The 21,035-nt window shown below is 39.3% G+C and overlaps 1 protein-coding gene across 1 annotated transcript; it reads right to left on the minus strand.

Moving 5' to 3' along the window:
* Positions 1 to 648: 648 nt before the first annotated feature.
* Positions 649 to 20,489, minus strand: pgbd5 (piggyBac transposable element derived 5). Its single transcript, XM_028007389.1, has 7 exons — positions 19,716 to 20,489; positions 14,318 to 14,748; positions 9,399 to 9,533; positions 7,965 to 8,145; positions 5,904 to 6,101; positions 5,134 to 5,239; positions 649 to 4,242 (listed from the first exon to the last, which is right to left on the minus strand). The coding sequence occupies exons 1-7, from the start codon at positions 20,089 to 20,091 to the stop codon at positions 4,047 to 4,049; spliced, it is 1,623 nt and encodes a 540-aa protein (XP_027863190.1). The 5' UTR covers positions 20,092 to 20,489; the 3' UTR covers positions 649 to 4,046.
* Between the last annotated feature and the right edge of the window lie 546 nt (positions 20,490 to 21,035).

The raw sequence follows: 21,035 nt of genomic DNA on the forward strand, positions 1-21,035 counted from the left end.
ACTGCTTGGACTGAAGGGGGAAAAAAAACACTTTATGTCATCTTAAAGGCTTTCTAGCATTCCCTCCAGTCTGTTGGTAAAAATAAACAAAGCATCCATGATTTTTATTTTGCATGTTGAAAAGGTATAGTATAATAATCAGTCGGTTCACATTGTGATTTTGTCTTGAAGTGTTTTTCTGTATTTGTATTTGGGAGCCCAGTACATGGACGGCAAAGAAACAGACAGTTCAAAAGTGAAAAATGCTTTGGTGTTTAGTTGCTTAGACTAGCCCTTTTTTCTGTTTTAACAAACGGTGCGGTTTCAGGCAGTGTTTGCCAAAGACAGGATGTGTAGCTGGTTAAGCCCTAATTAGGGGTTTTAAGGTATCCATGTGTCAAATTTGAAAAGATTTGTAATAGAAAAGATTTTTGGGAAGAGGTGAAAATGTTGAGGACAGCAGCCATATATACAGGGCCTTGTAAAAGTTTCCCCTAAACTTAGTCTTTTTTTTTATTACAACCACAAACTTCAATACGTATTGTGAGATGAAACCAATATGAATTACTTCATAATTGTAAGTTTTTTTTTTTTTTTTACATATTAAACAGAACATTGGTGAACAAACAGCCTCAGGAAGAGCAAGGAACACAGCAGACATGCCAGGGATAAAGGTGTGGAGACGTTTAATGCAGGGTTAGTTTATAAAACATCATCTGGACATGGGAGAGGATTGCACAATTGGTGCTAAAAAAACCCAAACAACAAACAAACAAAAAACTTGACTATCCACCTAAATCCAGTACTTCAGTGTCCAGTACTTCAGTGCTCTGTCCAGCATCCTGGTTTAGATGCTTCTCTGGCTAAACTTACCTGAATCAAATGACCTCTGGAGAACTTTATGACATGCTGAGATGGTATTTCAGACATTTGCTTTGTTGGAACACGGACACATCTAGTTTTACCTTCCAACAGACCAGTGTGTCAGAATTGTCCACTCAAAGTCTAGAACTAAATCTGATAAAGAATCTGCATAATATAAATCTTCACAGAGGCTTCTCCATCCAATATGACCGTGACAGCATCTTTTTTTTTTTTCAGAGGTGTTGACTCAATGGGGCCGAATTAAAATGCAAGCCACACTTTCCAGACATTTTTGAAAACCATTTATTGTCTTCCTTCCGTTTCCCAGTTATGCACCACTCTGAGTTGGTCTGTCACATGATACTGTTGTAAAACACACTAAGGTTTGTGGCTGCAATGTGTCAAGTTGTGAAGTTCAAGTTGTGCAAATACTTTGGCAAACTTTTCTTTGATCCTTTCAATCGAATGACTGAGGGGGTACCGAACATTTTAGCTTCATGTCATAATGCTTTTTTTCCTTTTTTTTTTGCAATTGAGTGAAAACATTTGCCTATGACGTAATTATCAAACATTGTATTAAAATCATGAGGTGACATGAGAGATGCGCTCCCTCGGACAAACAGTGTTAGTTGGTGGCAGTCCGAAACATTCATTTACAAGGTTCAGCGGTTCACACGCACAAGATTAACAACAGTTATGATCTGGATTAGTGAAAGGATAAAAAGGAATCACAATCTTCCGTTTGAGAGACGGAATGATTAACATGAGACCAAAAGGACGTCCCTTCTGTTGTAGATCTACTCTTTCATTTTCACCCTATAATCATTTGTGTATTTTCACATATATATTATTAATTTCTCTACCTATATTTAGAGATCTCACCCACATCACCAATGCATATTTGGCTTTTTTTTGTTTTTTTTGCCCAAAATTAAAAACATCTTACGAGCCTCAGAGCTTTCAAAGTGCAAGACTCTGATGGGGGAGATGAAGTGGGTGGGTGAATGAGTGAATCACTCAACGAATGCCGTCGTATCACTGTAACATCATGTATTCACACACCGAACCATGCTGACACAACACTTTTCACACATATAAAGCTCTTCATAATGTTTTCCCAGCATAACAACAGGAACGAAGCCCCACCACGTCCAGCCAAGCTAAGTGAGTCATTCTTCAGACGGCAATATGGCGCAGTTTGAGCTCAGACGAGGAAAAGGTGGCTTCTCTACAAAGACTAATGCCACGGGATGCTCACACTGAGAAATATTACTTAAAAAAAAAAATCCTCTTCTATCTCATGAAATCCCTTTGTAACATAAGCTGCCGTCTTACTTGTATAATTTTGTTGCGTCACATCAAAGTCAAACCACGGACGATCATCATCTTAACCTGATTGCCTCTAGACTTGTTTTTGCCCCCTGCTTCCACAGTAAATCTGGCCAAACGTTACTATCTGAACAGAGCCCTGAACAGCGGCCAAGTCTGTACTCACTGCCTGGCAACGCTGGAGCACTCGGACGTTTTCTGCCCTCTAAAACTCAGTTATACCTCACTGTGAAGCAGGAGGAGAGAAAGGACTCCTGCCAAAAACAATGGGAATGCTAAGTTGGACGTTAACAGTGTAATGAAGTTATGAGTTAAAAAAAAGTAATTAAGAAGAAATTAATGTAATGAAGAATGTATATATATATATATATATATATATATATATATATAAAATCTAACAGATTGATCATTTTAATTAATCAGTTAATCTCCTAAAACAAACCACACAGAGACTTCCAAAAGTATTCACACCACTTGAACTGTTTCACATTATGTCACATTACAATCCCAAAACTATAAACTGGGATTAAACAAACCAACACAAAGTAGTGTGTAAGGAAAGGAAGGAAAGTGATGCATAGTTTTCAGTTTTTTTTGTAAAGAACAAAACCTAAATAGTATTGTTTTGAATGAAGCCAGACTTTTGCAATCTTTGCAGTGACAGACAATCTTAGCCACTTCCTCTCTGCCAAACAGCTGGAGCTCGGTCGGGTTGGACGGAGAGGATTTAGGTACGGATGTTGACAGGAAAATGTTCTGAGCTAAAATCGTTCCATCGCGTCTCCGGTTTGCCGGAAGGTCGACCCCTGCCACAGTCTTAAGGCTTTTGCAGCCTCTTAACAGGTTTCCTTCCAGGTCTGCTCTGTATTTATCTCCATCCACCTGGAAAACTTTCTTTGTCTCTACTGAAGAAATGCACCCACGTAGCATGTCGCTGTCTAAGAAAAAGTTCAAGCAGTATGAATACTTTTGCAAAACCATGTATGGATGTAATTTATGTTTTTTTTTTTTTGCTATTACAGTTAGAGAATAAAAAAAAAAATTAAAATACAGTTCCAGAGGAAACTTTATGGCTTTCTTGTCAGGATTTTTCTGATGCGGGCAGTTGTGATGGGCAGATGAACACGGCGCCGTATGAGGCGTCCCTTTTTACTGACGATGCACCAATAGCGAACACGGTGTGCAACGGAAAGACACATTTGGGTCACCGGTGTCACACGCTTCAATCCTCAGGCTTGACATCAGACACACAAATGGCAGTTCTACTTACTGAACACATACACACACACGCACACACACAGTTATTTCACAGCTCGCCTGGAGCTAAAATCTTTTCCACACTTAACAACACAAACGTCACAATCTACATTCTCAATGCATGCAGTGTCGTGTTTACTCGGACTTTGTTACAAGGTGCCAGGTGTGTTTTTAGTTGTTTTTTATTATTATTATTATTATTTTATTTTTTTAAAGATATTTTCAGTTTAATTCAGGCTTATTAAATTGTTAAATAGTTGAACTCTTTGATAAGACTAAAAACTTTAAGGTGACATCATTTCTGAGTGAAATCCGACTCATTTTGTTGTTTCTTGTTTCATCTCTGCTTCTGCTGACTGATATCTGCTGACGCCAGAAGTGTGTGGCTAACAGTAGCAGCTGAAGCAGCTACCCCAGGTGGATCTTAATAATGTATACAGTGCAGTGGTGTGTTAGTGAATATTTACAGGGGCAGAAATGAACAACCACAGGAAGAGAGAGACGGGAGCTTGGCACACTGACACAGACCCATGAGGTCTGTACAACCAAGTGGAAATTAACATGTGGGAGATTGTATTTCTGTCTTCATCCTCCGCCTCCTCCTCCTCTTTCTTTTCTCACTGTGTGGGGGAGCAGTCATCCAGATCCAGCAGCTCCCTGACCAGTCTCTCTCCGAACTGCGCTCGGCTGTAGCGCTTGACGGCGTAGGCGTCGGACATCTTGTAAAGGATGTACGCGTTATTGATGGCGATGCTGATGCTCAACCAGAATACCTGCTGCCAAGTCTTGTTGGGCTTATGGAAGATAAAATATCTATAAGGCAGAGAGAAAGAAACAACAACAACAAAATGACGTGTGAGACCTGTGGTGCTCATGCAGCAGCACTTGTTGACCCCCTTTCAGGCCGGCTTATATGGGAAATAAAATGTGCTAAAGTGTTTATTGTTTGTAAGGCGATGTTGGAGTGTTATTTTCCTATTGCATTATGTCTTCTACACCACTAAAACGAAGGACAGATACAAAATAATGTGTTAGGGGTAGAACAGATGAATAAACCATTTATATATATGAAAACAACCTGTTTATTATTGTAAAAAACTAAAAACAGTGCACCAACTTTTTTTATTGAACTAGCTCTATTTTTCACTCTGTTCTTACTGGTCACCATAACGTGGGGTTTTACGTTTAAATTTAGATCGTAAAATGATTTTCTGTTCAATAAGAAGTTTGTTTATGATAGAAATGAGACGGGTCTCTCAAAGTAAAACATATTGTAAATTGAGAATAATTTCTGAAAATGTAATTAACATCTTTCTCAATAATCAATGGTAAACATTTTTATTAAAGCAAAAAAATATATATATAATTAACCCTTATATAATAGCAGGCCAGCTTTGAGCATGTTTCTACTGATATTCTGACTATTCAACCTTAGCAATGAGCTCAAAGTCTTTGCTCAAAGCAATCTTCTGCTCCCTCCTCTGATTCTCAATGACTTTCAAGTAAGGATTATTTCAGAAAATTCCAGTCAGTAGAAAGATTCTGGTAAAGTTACAATATTACTTTAAATTTCAACCTGCCAAGTGTAGGAATAGCTTGCTAGCTAGTTTCATCTAACCAGTCCTGAGTACCTGGAGAGAACCTGCACATACTCAAGGTGAACAAGCGAGCCCCATGCAGAGGAACCGTTAGGTTTGCACATACTTGCTGTACTTGTCGTCGTATTTGCAGATGTAGCTGAGATGTGCCGCAAAGGCTTCGACGGCAAGGGGGCACGGGATTTCTCCACTTTTCCTCTTAATAATCACTCCTGCCAACAAAAAAAGCCCACACAACAAATAGCTGAGAGTTAGCATAGAGAACAGGAGGAAGAAAGAAATCCATGTAAACATACCTGTCACCATTTTTGCATTGTTTTGTTACACATTTTCATTTTACTCAATCACGGAAATGAAAACGTGATACTATTACCGCGGATATCAATCGACTGTGGTGATGATGCTTCAAAGGAAATGGAAGGATTAAAGGCTATTTTGCTATTAATGCCAAATTACAAAACATTCCCACACAGACTCCCACACACACACATACAGGCCAAAGAAAATCAATACTAGATAGTAACCGTTTAACTGATCTGCTTCCTCACTTCCTCAAGCACAGAGCATGAACACAGCTGGATTTAAAACTATTAGACAGTATGAGGGTGTTTATGCAATATCATGATCCTCTCGGCTCCTAAAAAAGGATGATTGTGGATTAAAAGCTCTCATTGTTTCTCATTGTCGGGAATGCTTTATAGTGGGGAGAAAAAACATCTAATGATGACAAACTCACATTACAGAATAATGTTGAATTTTATTTCACTTAATCAGAAGACAGTTTTCCTTTCATGCAAATTGTGTGTTAGAAACAGATATTTCAACCTAAAGCTGTTTAATAGGACACATTGAAGAGGATCTTATTTACTTATTCACCTTCTTTTGTTGGCGAGTAGGCATTGGTAATGAACCTGAAGTGTCCCTTATTGTACCAGCTGATCAGAGACATGCTGCCCTTCATCATCACGCGTGACTGGCCGCGCTGTGCCGGCGTGGAGCTGCAGACCAGCATGCTTTGGGGCAAACCTGTGCAGTCGCTCTTCCTGGTGCTCAGCAAGCCACAGCAGTAGATATCTGAGCAGAGAAGAGAGAAACATATATAAGTAGGGTTATTTTTTTGTTTTTTTTACGTTTATGTTTCAAAAGAGAACATTAAATGACTCATGGAGGACGGCACCCTCTCTGGATTTTTATATTTAAAAACCAAGTGCCACTTCCCCTTCGGTTTACAACAATGTGCTACTTGTGATGGTTTATAATATTCAGTCTTAAGAAAACGCACAGATTGTTTTGGTAGCAGAGTGACAGAGTGTAGGCGTGTTCAAGAGTGTGTGTGAGCACTTTTTCAAGGCTGGCTTCTCAGTTTGGATTTGGCAGAAATATAAATTTGATTAACGGCTAAATTACTAATTTACGAACCACGAAGAAAGCTTTTGTTCTGTCTTCCTGTTTAGTTTGGGAACCAGAAACCGGCAGGACCGTTTCAGCTGTTCGATCTCTTTCATCAGTGCGTACAATTGACTCTCTTTCTCATCTGAGGAAGAGGCAAAACAAGCGTGTGAGCGGCCACCGCTGATGTGTTAATGATTCACAAAACGGCTTCCGTCTCCGCGCACGACTGCTGCAGAATAACGCGGAGCAATTAAGTCTGCTAATTAAACACGCGAGATAAAACCGAGAGACAAAATTGTTGGACAATGTGTTCAGCCAGCTATTTATCGTGGGGGGATGTTTAAAGCTGCTACTAATTGTGATAACACAATGTCAATCATATCTGCGGTCTTTTAGTCGTCCTGGTGGAGGGACACTCAAGCTGAGTTTTGCCTAGCATAACAGAGTGAATGTACTGTCACTTCACTTTCTCTGGTTTTTGTTTAGAATAAAGAAATGCCGCCAGGCTCCTTATTCTAACGTTTTGGTTCAGTCCCATTTTTGAGAAATTCTAATTAACCTCGGCCAAGCAGTACGTCATTTGCTTTGTGCTAAAAAGATGCCACTGGTAAGAAAGCAAGAACTTAAAGAACTAACTAGGAGCAGAGCTATTTTATTTATTAGTAAAACTGAAATCTATACACTGATTGGTTTCTCTGGGATTAAGTGGAAAGTCCTAATTAAACCCATTTTCATTAGCGGGACAACATCTGACTGCAGAGAGGTGCCAGTTACTCTTGCTCAATTAATTAGGCCCTGATTAATCGGACCAATTTTCCCTTGATCGGCTCCTATCTGTGCTGAAGCACACACTCTCGGCGCATTTATTTTACGGAGCAACGATTTGTTCTGTGACGTAAATCTTCAGAGATGGAAGTGAAGGTGAGCAGTCTTTAGTTTTAATGTATAAATAGAGAAAATCCTGGACTTCCTTAATTTTCGGTTGAACTCCAAACCGCCTAGACCAAGAAAACCGCAGAACATTGTGTTCACTTTCATGTTTTAAAGTTCTCCAATAAAAAGAGGACTTTTTATTGGAGATCCAGTCAACAAGGCATCCCTGTTTACGAGTGGATCAGTGAGAGAGTTAGTCATGATGAGACGCTTGCTTTGAACTGCTGTTTCTCTCTCAGTAAAAACTTTTTGCGGTCTTCAAAGTGAAGATCTGGAATCAGGGCAGGGGTGAGGGAAGAAACTACAGGTTTAGTTTGCTAAAATCAAAACAAACAGGAAAACACAATTTTGGGTTTAAAAGGTCACTGCAGTCAAAAAAATGTTCATGTTCAATGGGTAAAGGCTGAAATATAATGAGAATCCAAGCTATGATCTTTTATGTTGAGTGGTTTTATCCTACACTACTCTTGCCTATACTGTTTAGCCATCAACCCCAATTTAAAACGAAATAAACAAAACAAATTTGTACAAAGGCAAAAGTGGATAAGACAATGAGTGAGGTTACAATCTGTCCTCCAAAGCCAAAGAAGAGGAAGCTGTCTGCTTGGTTACCCTGCTTGCTGAATTCAGAGAAGAGGCCGAGGCTCGTGATGGATGGCCCCGTGAAGATGATGGCGTTCTTGCCGGAGATGTTCTGGCAGAGCTGCTTGGCCACGAGGCTGTGGAGCTGGGGCTTGTTCTTCAAGGTGGCCAGTCCATCTGTGCCCTGTCCCTCCTTCAGATGGACGGAGATCTGCACAGTGGGCGGAAACCAGACGGAACGTCAGGTACAGAACGGCCAAACGCTGAGCTGATTTTAACGAAATTCCCATATTGTTGCTTGTTTGTAGCAAGCCTTTTGCAAACAGGGCATTAAATCTGTACATCTTAAAAGTAATATAAACTCAGAATTGTAATCACTTATTTAAAACAAGAAACAGTTTAGTTTTTTCATTCTGCACTCAGTCAAATGGCTTTAGTCTGATTAACCCAGATCTACATTAGCTATGGAGCCATTAAGCTGAGTGGAGAGAGTCCCTAATTCTGTGAGGTACTTGGATATTATTTTGTTGTGCCATAGACTAATGATTCACATTTTTGTTCTCCTGTCCCTGATTTAGATGAAGAATACATCAGTGGAGAATCAAGTTGGTGTGCAGCAAACTGGTAAAGGAGCAGGTGCTGCTAAATGGCTGCAGTCGTTGTGAACGCTAATGTTTCTTCTCTGAAATGGACGAGTTAACGGAACTTTTATTTAGTTTGATAATAATTCTTCCCAGTAGTTGTGCATGTCTACATGTTGCCCTAAGAAAGCCAAAACCTCACTTTCATTTCCTCACACAGTCGCTGTTTGAAGTTTAACGTTTTGGTTCACCCGAGAGCGCTGTAGTTGGTAATTAATAAAAATAGTCCTTAAAAAAAAAGAAGAGATTTTTCTAAAAAAAATAAAAATAAAAAATTGTGCACACAGCACAGCTTTTGAGAGGGTTGGACAGATCCGACAGTTCTGGTCCTCGGATGATCCGCGGTGTTACATAATAGACGAGCGTAGGAGCGGAGGGTTGCGTCGAGGGCAACGTTGTCAGTCTGCACAGCAGCTCTATCTGTGATTGTAATCTGAAGCCAAAAAATACTCCACTCCATGGCATCAAAAAGGAAACTAACAACCAGCGTTTCAGCCCTGGAGCCATCTCTCACGCTCACATCCAATACTCAAAGTGAATTTTGCAGCTTGTGAACATCATTCCCACAAAGCTGTTTTCCTCTGTCCAGCACACACAAGTAACAAGCTGAGACAGAGATCTGATACCGGATCAAAGCCGCTCATGTCTTCATAAAAAGCCTTTCAGATTTTGGCCTGAGTGGAAACTTCACTCCCTTATTTATGAAGTCATTTTTGCCATCATGCCTCAAAGCAGAAAATTAAAACAGACCCACATCCTTCCTTTGCTTCCTTCGAAATGCCCTGCAGGTTTTATTTATTTTACTCTCAGACGGCGCCTCTACCTGACAGATGAATCCGGTGGAGGTGCACTGCCGGACCCAGAGACTGAACTTCCTCTTCTTCCTCTTCCTCAGATCTCTTTCTGTGCAGGTGGTGATGAACACAGGGTCCTCGTCTATCAGTGGCTCATGAAGAACCTGGAAGTGCACAGAGGATTCAGTAAATGTTAGCTTGTGTCAAAACCTTTCCATGAAACTAAAACCAATGTCATTACAGACTTGAAGTTTGATATTGATATTCTAGTTTCTAGCATATATTTACTCACAATAAGTAATATTTTCTCAATCTTAAGCTTTATGTCTTACTGAGATAATTAAGTACAAAAACATTTAAAATAAGAAAAATATTCTAGCATAAACCCCTCTTGGTCAGAAAAATCATCTTGTCGGAAAGAAAACAAGCACAAATCTCCTTAATTTAAGATATTTAATCTTACTAAGATTTCAGTTTTTGCAGTGCAGGCTTGAAGCAATCTGGAGAAAGAAAAATAACGATTTATTTTTAACTTACTCTTAACTCTTTGGTGTTATAATATACAATATATATCTGATAACCAAGATGCACAAAAAAAACAAAAAACCCTGCAAAAACCTTCAGGATAATAACATTTTACAAATCAGGAGTCAAACTGAGTACTGTGTTGTTATATATTAATGTTATGAAACACTGCGTCAAATCTAGAAAATCTTAAAAAGTATGACATTTTTATCATCAAGACGTGTTAAAGACGCCGTAGCGCAGAAGGTGCTACTGGAGTAACAGGCTGGCTGTCAGTGTGGAAAACTCGACAGAAAGCACAGCCTTTTGAAGAGTAGTTTGTGTTTGAGTGGGATAATGATAAAAAAAATGTTTTCAGCAGAAAATAAATCACCTTCTGGTACGTAACTTTTGCTTTTTAATCACCATAGAGACTTTCCCCCCTGCTGTTTATACGTATTAGATAATGTAGAAACTGGCAACATTGCTAAACCTCATGACACTGAATATAGCAGCTAATAAGCATTGACTTTATTGTTGGTCGAATAGCTAAAGTTAAACTTTGCATCTGATTTTTCACGATACATTTTATAAAAACAAAACTGGTTAGCTGTCGAATGACAACAATCTTTCCTGATTAACTTAAATAATTTCATATAGAACTAATTCACAGCAATGCAATCTCATGTAATCGCTTCACAAGACAAACATATCCCATGTTCACCTATACGCAATAATGTAATATTAATACAATCATTTATATTGTGATGGATTCAATTAGATCTAATCTAATTCTGTCGCCATGTTTTTGTTTTGGTAAGAGGAAGCCGGAGTACCCTGACAGAAACCATGTACACACAAAGAGAATATGCTAAACAGCAAAAGTTTAGGTTTAATGTTAGTTAAAAAAGGTGCCTTTTTATAAGGTGTGTGTAAATTAATGTTTCCTGCTGTTTCTCTGTTGTCTTTTCTGCATGCTGAATCTAACTAAAGCTGAAGGGAGGTGTGATTGGAAGCTCTGTTCTGCTCTGCCATCAGTGCAAACAGGACATTTCCCAGTCAAATATGAGTTTATCTTTTCATGAAAAAATAATGAAGCTTTCTAGCCTCTCGCTGAATGACTTCATCCAAACCACAGATCTCCCCATGGGCTTAGAGAGTCCAACCCGTAATGACCTAAGGCTTTGTTTCAAACAAACAAGTCCTTAGTTAAATCTTTACTGCTTAGCCTCTGAAGAAACTACAAAAAAAAAATAAAAAATTATTTACTGTCGGTGAGAATAAATATAAGGAAACAATGTTGTGTTTCTCTTTTTCTAAAACCCCCCAAAACACTTACCTATCAGACAATGGGTCCAGGAGGAGACTATGAGAGAGGTTAAAACGAACGACAAAATGAAAACAGGACAATACAGTTAAGAAAAGTCTGTTTCTTCGTTAAATGAGTAAACTATTGTTTGACAAAGCAACAGTTTCATTCTGTGCTTCTCTCTGTGTTTGCACCCACTCTGTTCCTGGCACTGTCAACTATCAGATAAAATAAACTGTCCTGGACACACAAATGCACACACTCCGTGGCAGCCATCCTGCCCTCATTATTTTGATTTTGTACATTTTAGATGCAAGCAGATTGAGATGATTCCGCGTAAAAAGATGACAACTCAGATCTATTTGACAATCCAATAACTCCGCAATATTTAAACTGTTTCCTTTAAATTTTCAGAGCTGAATTAGATTTGGGTGTAACACGACAGAGGTTACGATATTCCCAAATGTATTTTGGGCGTAGTAGGGATCATCTTTCATCAGTTACGCTGATCCGAGAGGCACTTAAGTTGCTCAAACTAAAAGCAAATGAATCAGCTAGTTTCCACTACTTCCATTACTTTTTTTGATGCAGGCATGAAAATTGATGCTCTTGAAATATGATTATTTATCCCAAGAGGCCCTTCATGAGCAAATACTGAATATGAAGTACAGTGTGTTGGTTATTAGCATTGGAGAAAGTGGAGCTAAATGAATGCTTTTATAAAAGCATTTATAAAAGAAACTGCTTGTGATCATCCCTCCATGCAATCACTTGGAACGTACATAAGATATTTTTCTTCTTTAATTTCTTTACATCAACTGCACTTATATGCTGAATTGCAGTCGGTTGTCTTTTCAATGTTCGATGTATATGCACATTATGTATTTCTATATATATACAAATGTATATATATATATACTTTATATATACTTTATATATACAGTATATATACAAAGTGCAGTATTTGCTAACTAATACACTTCTGGAAGCTGTTGTTGGTTGTACTCAATTTTACTTTATTAATTATATTTTATTTCTCGAGATTTGAGATATTTGTGCCACACCTTATAGCTTCATTTGTTAAAAGATCGAAAAAATCATGTACAAGTCTCCTTTCAGTTTACTCTGCTAATAGCAACAGAAACAAGGCGTAGCAATATTACTATTCATGCATTTGTACTCAGACTTGTTAAACTATCCACTAAGTCTATGAGCTCCATATAGAAGTATGTGCTTTTTTCTTAAGACGGGCCTACCATACACTCATGTTTTCAAACTTAAACTATAAAACAAGACTTTATAGTAAAGAACTGTTTAACCTTATCTGGATTTTGAAAATGAAAACACTGATCCAGAGCCTTTTATTCAATGATTTGTCTCAGATGTCATCAGTGCTGCAAACTGTGCACAGGGTGTGATAGGACGACCTCAGTCTGAGGTTTCATGACCACATCTGCAACTGGTGCAAAATAAATCTCCACTGCAGCAAAAAGGCAGCACACAGCTGAAGCTAGTAAGGTCTGTTTTTTTTTTTTTTTATAAAGTTGATCTATTTGTTTTTGGGTCAGAGTTCTGCATTTATCAGGTAAAAATCTGAAACACTTATTCTTTATTGTGATGCTGCATGAAAAATAAGAGGACTTCTTCGACACAGTTCTCATTGTGACAGTAGCCGACTGAATAAAAAGAAAACCTTTTCTGTACATGTATGAAATGACAATTCATATTCATATTCAAATTCAAAAATACTATATTGATCCCAAAGGGAAATTCAATGCTGTTGTAATTTATATTAATGTGAAATTCCAATAAATAAAACCACATGTGCGGATTTTAGCTGAAATCCATGAGTTGCTTTTGAAGGCCATTCTCTGTGCCAGAAAGTGCAACCTCTGCTGTTCCATACCAAAAAAAAAAAGACTGTCAAATATTACCAGGAAAATATCAACAGCGTCAAAAAGGTTTGACATTTCCACTTGAAGCAAAAGGGGTGTTTTCATGTCACACATCACAAAAACAGGCCACATTTGCAAAAACCTGATTTGAATTTGATGGTGGATTTCTGATCTTTGGTTCTCTGAAGATTTGACCGGCCAACAGCTTTAAGAATTGTACCTAACAGCAATTATTGATTATTGACATTAGAAGTAGACTGTGTGAGTGAGTGATCACTGTAAAGCAGGGTTTTACTATTATCTACTATATAAGACAAATGAGACAACGCTGACATTTTAAATTGTCTTTAGTGTCTTATATAAGCGACTGGCATGATGAGCGTTAAGTGACTGTAAACATCCATCCGTTCTTTAAAGAATGTAGATCCAGACACTTTCATGGTAGAAAGAGGTTGAAAGCTTCGATGAATACACCAACTTTATTTTTATAGAGCCAGATTTTTTTTCTTATGCAAAAAAACAACAACAAAAAAAAGAAGAAATAAATCATATAAATAAAAAAGCATAAATAAAACATAGACTGACTGCTACTTCTTCTACAACAGTGCTGCTCATCAGTAGCTGAAAGTTTTGGACATATTTCCGGGCGACCCAAAATAGAAAGTAAAAATAGTTCTCTTCTGACCCAGTTGGAAAAGTGAGTCCAAATTGAAGCCAAAAAAAAAGAAATTTTGGAGGAAAAGCCAGATAAAAAGAAGAAGCTAGATTTCCTGCATAATTAATATGTGGATGGTTTTCAGATTGAGGTTCACATTGCTTCAAGCAAAGCCCTTCCCTTGTCTCATTTTAAATGGAAGTGGGGCATTCCTTGCCTTAATGTAAAAGTTCACATATTTGCTCATAAAAGGTTAAATAGTACCTAAACTGCTGAGTCGGTAACAATCTGATTTAAACGCTTCTACAACTACTGTTTTATATGTAAATATAACCTTATCTCCAATTTGACTTTGACTGCAGTTCAGAAAATTGGAACGTGTGTATAAACACAACTTGCAACTTGGAGAACTAATTAGCATTATGCTCAACGTTAAGTTTTTCACTGACTCACAAAAGCAAAATGATTCTGTTAAACGACACTTCATTTAGCAGAATCATTTCTAAACATTTGCACACATTATAGCAGAATGGAGAGCGTCTCTGAATAGAAACATCAGCAGATGATCTGACGACTTGCACGTACCTGTGTCTGCGACGGCCTGAAGGTGCAGCTGAACGACTGCTGCAGCGAGTCCAGGAACGGCTGGATCTTGTAAAGGCCCTGATTGCTCCCCTGAGACGGGCGGAAAGCCACGATGTGAAAGTACTTGAGGATCTTCTCGAAGCGCGACTGGCTCATCTTCAAGGCGATGCTCCGGTTGCTGAAGAAGCCCGAGCTCCAGATGCTGAGCACCGACTCACAGCGGTGCACGCTGGTGGAGATGACGAAGCCCAGGAAGGCCTTCATCTCCTGAGGCGTGACGGGACACCAGCCTTCTTCGGAGCCGAAGCGCTCCTGAAACTTCTTGGCGTACATGTTTGTCTGGGTGACCATGTTTTGGATGCAGTTATCTGGGACGAAGAGCTGGAAAAAGTCCAAGGCAGTGGCAGTAGCCGGCATCTTCTGAGCGGGTCCTGGAAGGAGACCGAGAGGAAATGAGCGAAACGTTGCAGCAAACGAAACAGAACGACAGGAAGTCTGACATAAGCTGACTATCGGGCACAGCTATCAATCCCAACTCTTGAAGTTCAGTAACAGTCTTTAGTTTGGTTCTTCTGCTCTTTGAAATGTTTCTCTTTTTGACACTTTGACAGGATAAAGTGAGCTGTCATTCTTTAAGCACAGGAGAACAAAAGCAAAGTGCTTCTTGCTGACATAAAGCACAATGTCGCCTCAAAAGTAGAGAAAAAAACTGCATCAAAACAGTTTTTTTTTTCATGAATGAACCGTGTCAGCTTTTGGTATGGATGTCAGAGGCCATGGGCCGTGGCTGGACAGTTAAGAAGACTTGACAGCCACCGCACTGTGGCGAACGTCAGAGTTTGTCGTTTCTCTGCTCGCGGAAAGTCTCAGTGTCTAGTTGCTTTATTGTTATGGCAGGAAATGAGTCAGAACTGCGTCCCCAAGTAGCTGAATCAGGCTTCTGACATCTGCCAATAAAGCTTGGGCTGATAAAAGATAGTGGTGCTGGAACAGGAGTATTCATAATTTAGTCAAGCAAACACACACAGCAAACAAACATGTCCACTGATTAGGTGATTTATAAAGAGAAGTGTGCTTGGAAGGCTACAGCTGCGGTTAAATATAACCCTTATCTCAGAGAAAACGCAGATAAAATGTCCATTTAGACATAATGAGTAAAATAGCTTAGTTTAAATAACATAAATGGTGGCTAATTGTAGATCGGAAGATAAATGAATATAGTTCACAGTTCAAAAACTTACTTAGAATAGTTTTTACACTATTTGCCACAGTTCAAAGCAAAAACAGTAGAGACATTATGTAAGATATATTAAAATAAGTAAATGATTTCAGATTTGAATTGATAAATAATCGCAGCCTTACTCGGCTCACATTTGAGTTTTGCTCTGGTTGTTGTATATTTTATTTCAGCTTAAGGCTTTTAACACTATAAACCACAGTCCCTCAGGGCTCAGTGTTGGGGACCAAATTGTTAGTTTTATATATTAAAGTATGCAAAGTATCCAAGATTCTTAAACCAGATATATTTGCACACAGAAGAACCATCCATCGTCTATTCATTCCACAAACAAAAACCTATCATAGACCACAACATCCACAACAAAAATCCAATACGGATTGTGATTTACCGTGTTGGTTCCAGAGATAACACAAATTCACTGATTTTAGAATCAAAAATGATGAGGATTTTATAGAATTCCCCCCAAAAATTATTATATTTAAAGCCGAACACAATCTACTACCAGAAAACATCTAAAAGAAATGGGGAATTTCAACTGCAAAGTATTTTGTTTACGTACTAATAATATGAAAACAGTGTTACATCATTTTTTATAGTATGATGTGCTACGTAAGGGTGAAGCTTCAAGGTTAGGAGAAATAAATGTAACTATCAGCTGATACACTAACATCCCATTCCACTCTGTCTGGTTTTTACCGGCTCTTCTCAGTCAAAGATTTTCTCTGACCTTGTTGACTGCTTTGGGAAAAAAAATAAATAAAAAATTGGAAATTGAGTGGAACAACGTCAAGCTCAATTGAACACCAATGTCTCATTATCTCTAAACAGCAGACAGCAACATTTCTCCTTGGATCGCTTGTCTGGCTTTCTGAATGGTTTGCATCAGCTGTGTTAGCCTCTTAAGGTACAATTAAAGATAACACCATCGGTACAAGCCGTTAGATCGCTGCAGGCCTGGAGGAGGACAGGATGTGGACAAGAGACAATCGGGAACAATCATGAGAAGATGTCTGCCGCTTGCAGAGGAAATCAATAAAAAAAGGGGCAGGCTGGCTCAAAACCAAACTCATTTATATCCAACTAAACTTTAAAGCTTAAAGTAAATCTAAGTGGGATGCAGAGGCACTTTTTCTGTAAGGAACAAAACAAAAACATAGAGAAATGGCCTTGATAATATTCAACCCCTTGTACTTTTTTCACATTTTTACATGCTACAGCCGCAAACCTATGCAATTCACTTGGACTTTAATTCGCAGACCAGCATAAAGTAGGGAAAATATCAGAAAGCAGATGTCTACACCTTTTCTTCAGAGATCTGGTCTCCTATGAAGCACTGCCAGCTTGTTTTTAGTCTAACCGGCAAATATGCTGTTTGTTACCATTGTCTGATATTCGTCAACCGGGGATTGAAAATATACATTTTCTGAATTATTTACCACCAAATCCACTCAAATCCCAGAACGGAGAAAATCCTACCTGCTGATCAGCTGATATTTTTATTCCAGTAGCTGGAGGACAAACATCTGCCTGGTAGAGAGCTTTTATATCCAGGGATTACACAGTCGGAGATTACACTATATTTACGGCGCATAAACCCTTCACCAAACTGAACATGGTTCAGGCTCAGCTGAGGAGCAAAGGCAAGAACTGAAAATTAATTTTTGCCCGGTTTTCTAAAATAAACTAAGATGGTCTGACTTTAATATTCAGAAAGCTATAAACAGAAAACGAGACATATATTTAATTTGTGTTAATGTGGTAAAATAAGCAAAGACAGAGAAAAATCTGAAAAGGGTTAAATACTTTTTACTTTTTTTTTTTTTACAGAATATCTTACTCTTATTATAAAAATGCTTTATTTCAATGTAATATATAATATTTAGAAAACTTCTGTTAAAAAGGAGTGCAATATCCAATATAAACATCTAATATACTAAAAAAAGTGGAAGACTCCAAAATCTACTTAAGAATGCAGCTCTGATTTGTTCAGATTTCTTCAGACCTAACTATAGATTTTCTCTTCATAATAGCCCATTGAAGTTGAAAAACCTTTATTATTATTTATGTCTCTGCATCAACATGTAGACAGAATGACATTTAGAAAAAACTGGTCAAAACATTTAACTTGGCATTGGTGAGGAGCAGCAGTCTAACAGTATGCCAGCAAAGTGAGTGAACTCCTAATTCCTCACCTTAAGTTGTTTGTATAATCTAAAGATTTAGATATGGGTTTCATAATGCCTTTCTGTGCAAAAAAAACAAATCCTCACCCGAGTATGAACCGTGAAAATCAACTAAAACCTGACCTGAGTGTTCCCCTAGTTCTGCACCTGTCTTCTGCTGCAAACCAGAACAAGCCATTTAGGGTTTGCATGAGGTTTTGCGAGCGAATGCGTTCTGACAGGAGCCGATAATTTATGAACCCATGACACGGCATCCAAAGAGGGTAGCTGTCACATCCGCAGTGTGTTTGTGTGACGGGCAGCACACCTTGACAGAGAAATGGGCAGGCAAGTGACAAATATGCAGCCAGACAGGCGCACAGACAGGCAAAGCAGTCCAGACGTATAAGTATCTCCCTTTACTGCAGCGTTGGCCGACTTAAGAAGCTTCTGATGCTGTCAGTGTCAGTAGAGATGCATATTCATGCACCGATGTTCAGACTGTGGAGCTCAAGATTATTAAGTCTGAAATCAGTTTTGACACTTTATGTGTTTTTATCTACACAGAGCAGCGGCCAAAACCCATGTTTGTGCAAACAGACACGGAATGTTTTTCTTTTACAAATCCACCTCAGACTAAAACAGACAGACACACCAGGCGCTACCTTACAATAACTAAAAAGCAACACCACACCCACTTCAGGATGTGGGAAGCACAAAGCATCCTGTAGCTTTCCTTATCTCCAGGTGGACTCTGGTTATTGGCTCAAAAACCCCACATGCGCTCTTACATTTCTAATCATAAAAAAGGTGGATTTTTTGTTTTGTTTTGTTTTTTGCAAGCAAGTTATTTCTGATTCTGCAGTGCTTTCCTTGCACTTTACCCAGCGCCGGGTTCTCAATAAAAGTCAATAAACAGGCTATGAGCACAGCCGGGCTTGGTTCATATCTTCCAGAGCCACATGCCGCAGCTGCATCCAAAGCTGAAGCGATGCTCTATCACTGTGGATGCAGACTTGCATTCCCTGCTGCCCTGGATAAACAGACAGAAACTGAAAGGGATGGACAGAGCAGTTGGACGGGTTCTCAGTCACACACGTTGAAGTCTCCTTTTCTCTTCGCAGGAGATTGCAAAGAAAAATGAGCCAGGCTTGTAGCAAGTGCTAAAAAGCACCTATATGTATATACATATACATATACTGTAGGTGCATACTGTATATATATATAATTTTTCAATTATAAAAAATAGTTCAAAACAATTATTTAGAAATTAGGAACAAGTTAAAATAAAAATAATTTCATAACTTGTCTAATTTGTAATAAATTAACATTATAATTGCATCATTATATGAATAGAATTTTAAAAATAGTGTATTTAAATAATTATTTTATGGTTTATTTCTTGTCACTGCAGCTCCATTAGGCCCTGACACCTCATTGGTCAACATGCACAGCTTGTAAACTTCACACCGATTACAATAACTTCTATAGCACTAGCCCTGCCCACTGACTGACTGAATGGTAAGGCAAGGCGTGTGTGTATGTAGGACTACTTACTGACTTGTGGGGTTATGTAATAGGAAATGATTTGGCATTATTATTGGCATTAAGCTTTACAGTTTATCTGACTTCCCTATAAATAAGTTAGTTTGTATGAAAGCACCCTGCTGCTTCTCTAAATTACACAGCATGTCCCTCCGCACTGCAATCAAACATGAACGTGTGAATCACAGCACTAAGGGGTGAAGTATCAAAGACTAAGCGTGTGTCATTAACCCTACAGTGCGGTGTCACTCTCCGCTCCATCGCACATGGATGGAAAGGAGGCGTGCATTCGGTTGCGTTATCACTGCCCTACATTTTCGTAAGAGTCAGAGAAATGGCCTGTCTGACCTGAAACCTACACTATTTTTCCATTCACCTTAAAGCCAGGGGGCATTTCTTCTCTACTGCACAAATGACCTTATTCGTTCGTCGTGAATCATGTCTCTCTCACCGTATGTCTCTTTGTACGGCGGGACCGTGACATCCTGCAGCGTCTCCGTCCAGCCTTCCTCCTCCGCCTGACTCCGGGTGAGGGAGCCCGGGGGCCCGCTGCTCCCGCCGGCAGACCCGCCACCAGACCCCCCGCTGTGGCCACAATCCTTGTCCCCGCGTTTTGGATGGTGGTGGTGCTGATGGTGCTGCTGCTCCTGCTCGCCCGCCTCGGCTACGTAGTTGTCGGAGTCGGAGTCCCCCGAGGTGCTGTAGAAGGGATTGTCGCTACTGTCATCCCCGGACTCGCCGAACACGTCGTCTGATATCTGCAGGCTCTCATACCGGGAGCGGGCCGCTTCCAGGAGAGACAGCGCCTTCCGCCCGCACTCGGCCATCTCCCTCAGCAGTGATGCTCCTTTCCCCCCACCCCGCTTCCCTTCTTCCTCTTTCTCAGTCTGTCACTACGTCTTCCTGGCGTGCAGGTAGTCACGATCTGCCAAGATCTTGCAGGAACACGGACAGCAGCGCCTTACCGTGCACTAGGTAAGCTGCACATTTAAATCCACCTTCCTCTCCCGGCTCGGATGTAGAGCCTGGCGGCCAGACGACTGAGCAGCCGGGGAAGGCTGCGCTTCAAAGGTCTGGGAATATTTCCGCCCCTTGCTGTGCCGACAGGGCTGCGCACTGGGCAGTGCTCAGCATCCGGGTTGATAGAGCGGCGATCTTCGCTCTCCACCGAGGAGCAGAAGGAGTAGTAGCCGTCTGCCTCCACATCACCTGACACCGAATCCCCCCAGCGTCGACCAATAAGATCACATTTCCTGATCCAAACCGAGAGGAGGACTTGCACTCATAACCCATGGCAATAAATAATAATAATAATAATAATAATAATAATAATAATAATATGTAATGAAAGTGGCCCAGTTTTTCCAGCGTTTGACTACACAAATAAAAAGATTGCATTAATGCCTGCTCGTTGTATATATTAGGGAATATTGTGTATCATTTAAATTCCTAGAAATACACCAAGTACATATAGATGTATCTATGCAGCCATTTACTAAATACCCGTATAAATAATTAAACGATGAAATAATAAATTTAGGATGATACATATGGCACAGATTTTCCATACAGCAAAAACATTGCCAAAAGTGCCACCATCCATTAAAGATTTGTTGAATACTATTAGTAATTACACCCCCTTTACAATTCAAGTAAATAATAATTCAAATTAAAAGCTGTTGATTATGTCTGATATAAATGTTTAAACATCAAAACAATTAAAATGCATACAATAAACGTGACTAAGATTTTTCTGCCTTAGATCAATTAC

This window comes from Xiphophorus couchianus, chromosome 22, assembly GCF_001444195.1.
Source record: "Xiphophorus couchianus chromosome 22, X_couchianus-1.0, whole genome shotgun sequence".
Taxonomy (NCBI): domain Eukaryota; kingdom Metazoa; phylum Chordata; class Actinopteri; order Cyprinodontiformes; family Poeciliidae; genus Xiphophorus; species Xiphophorus couchianus.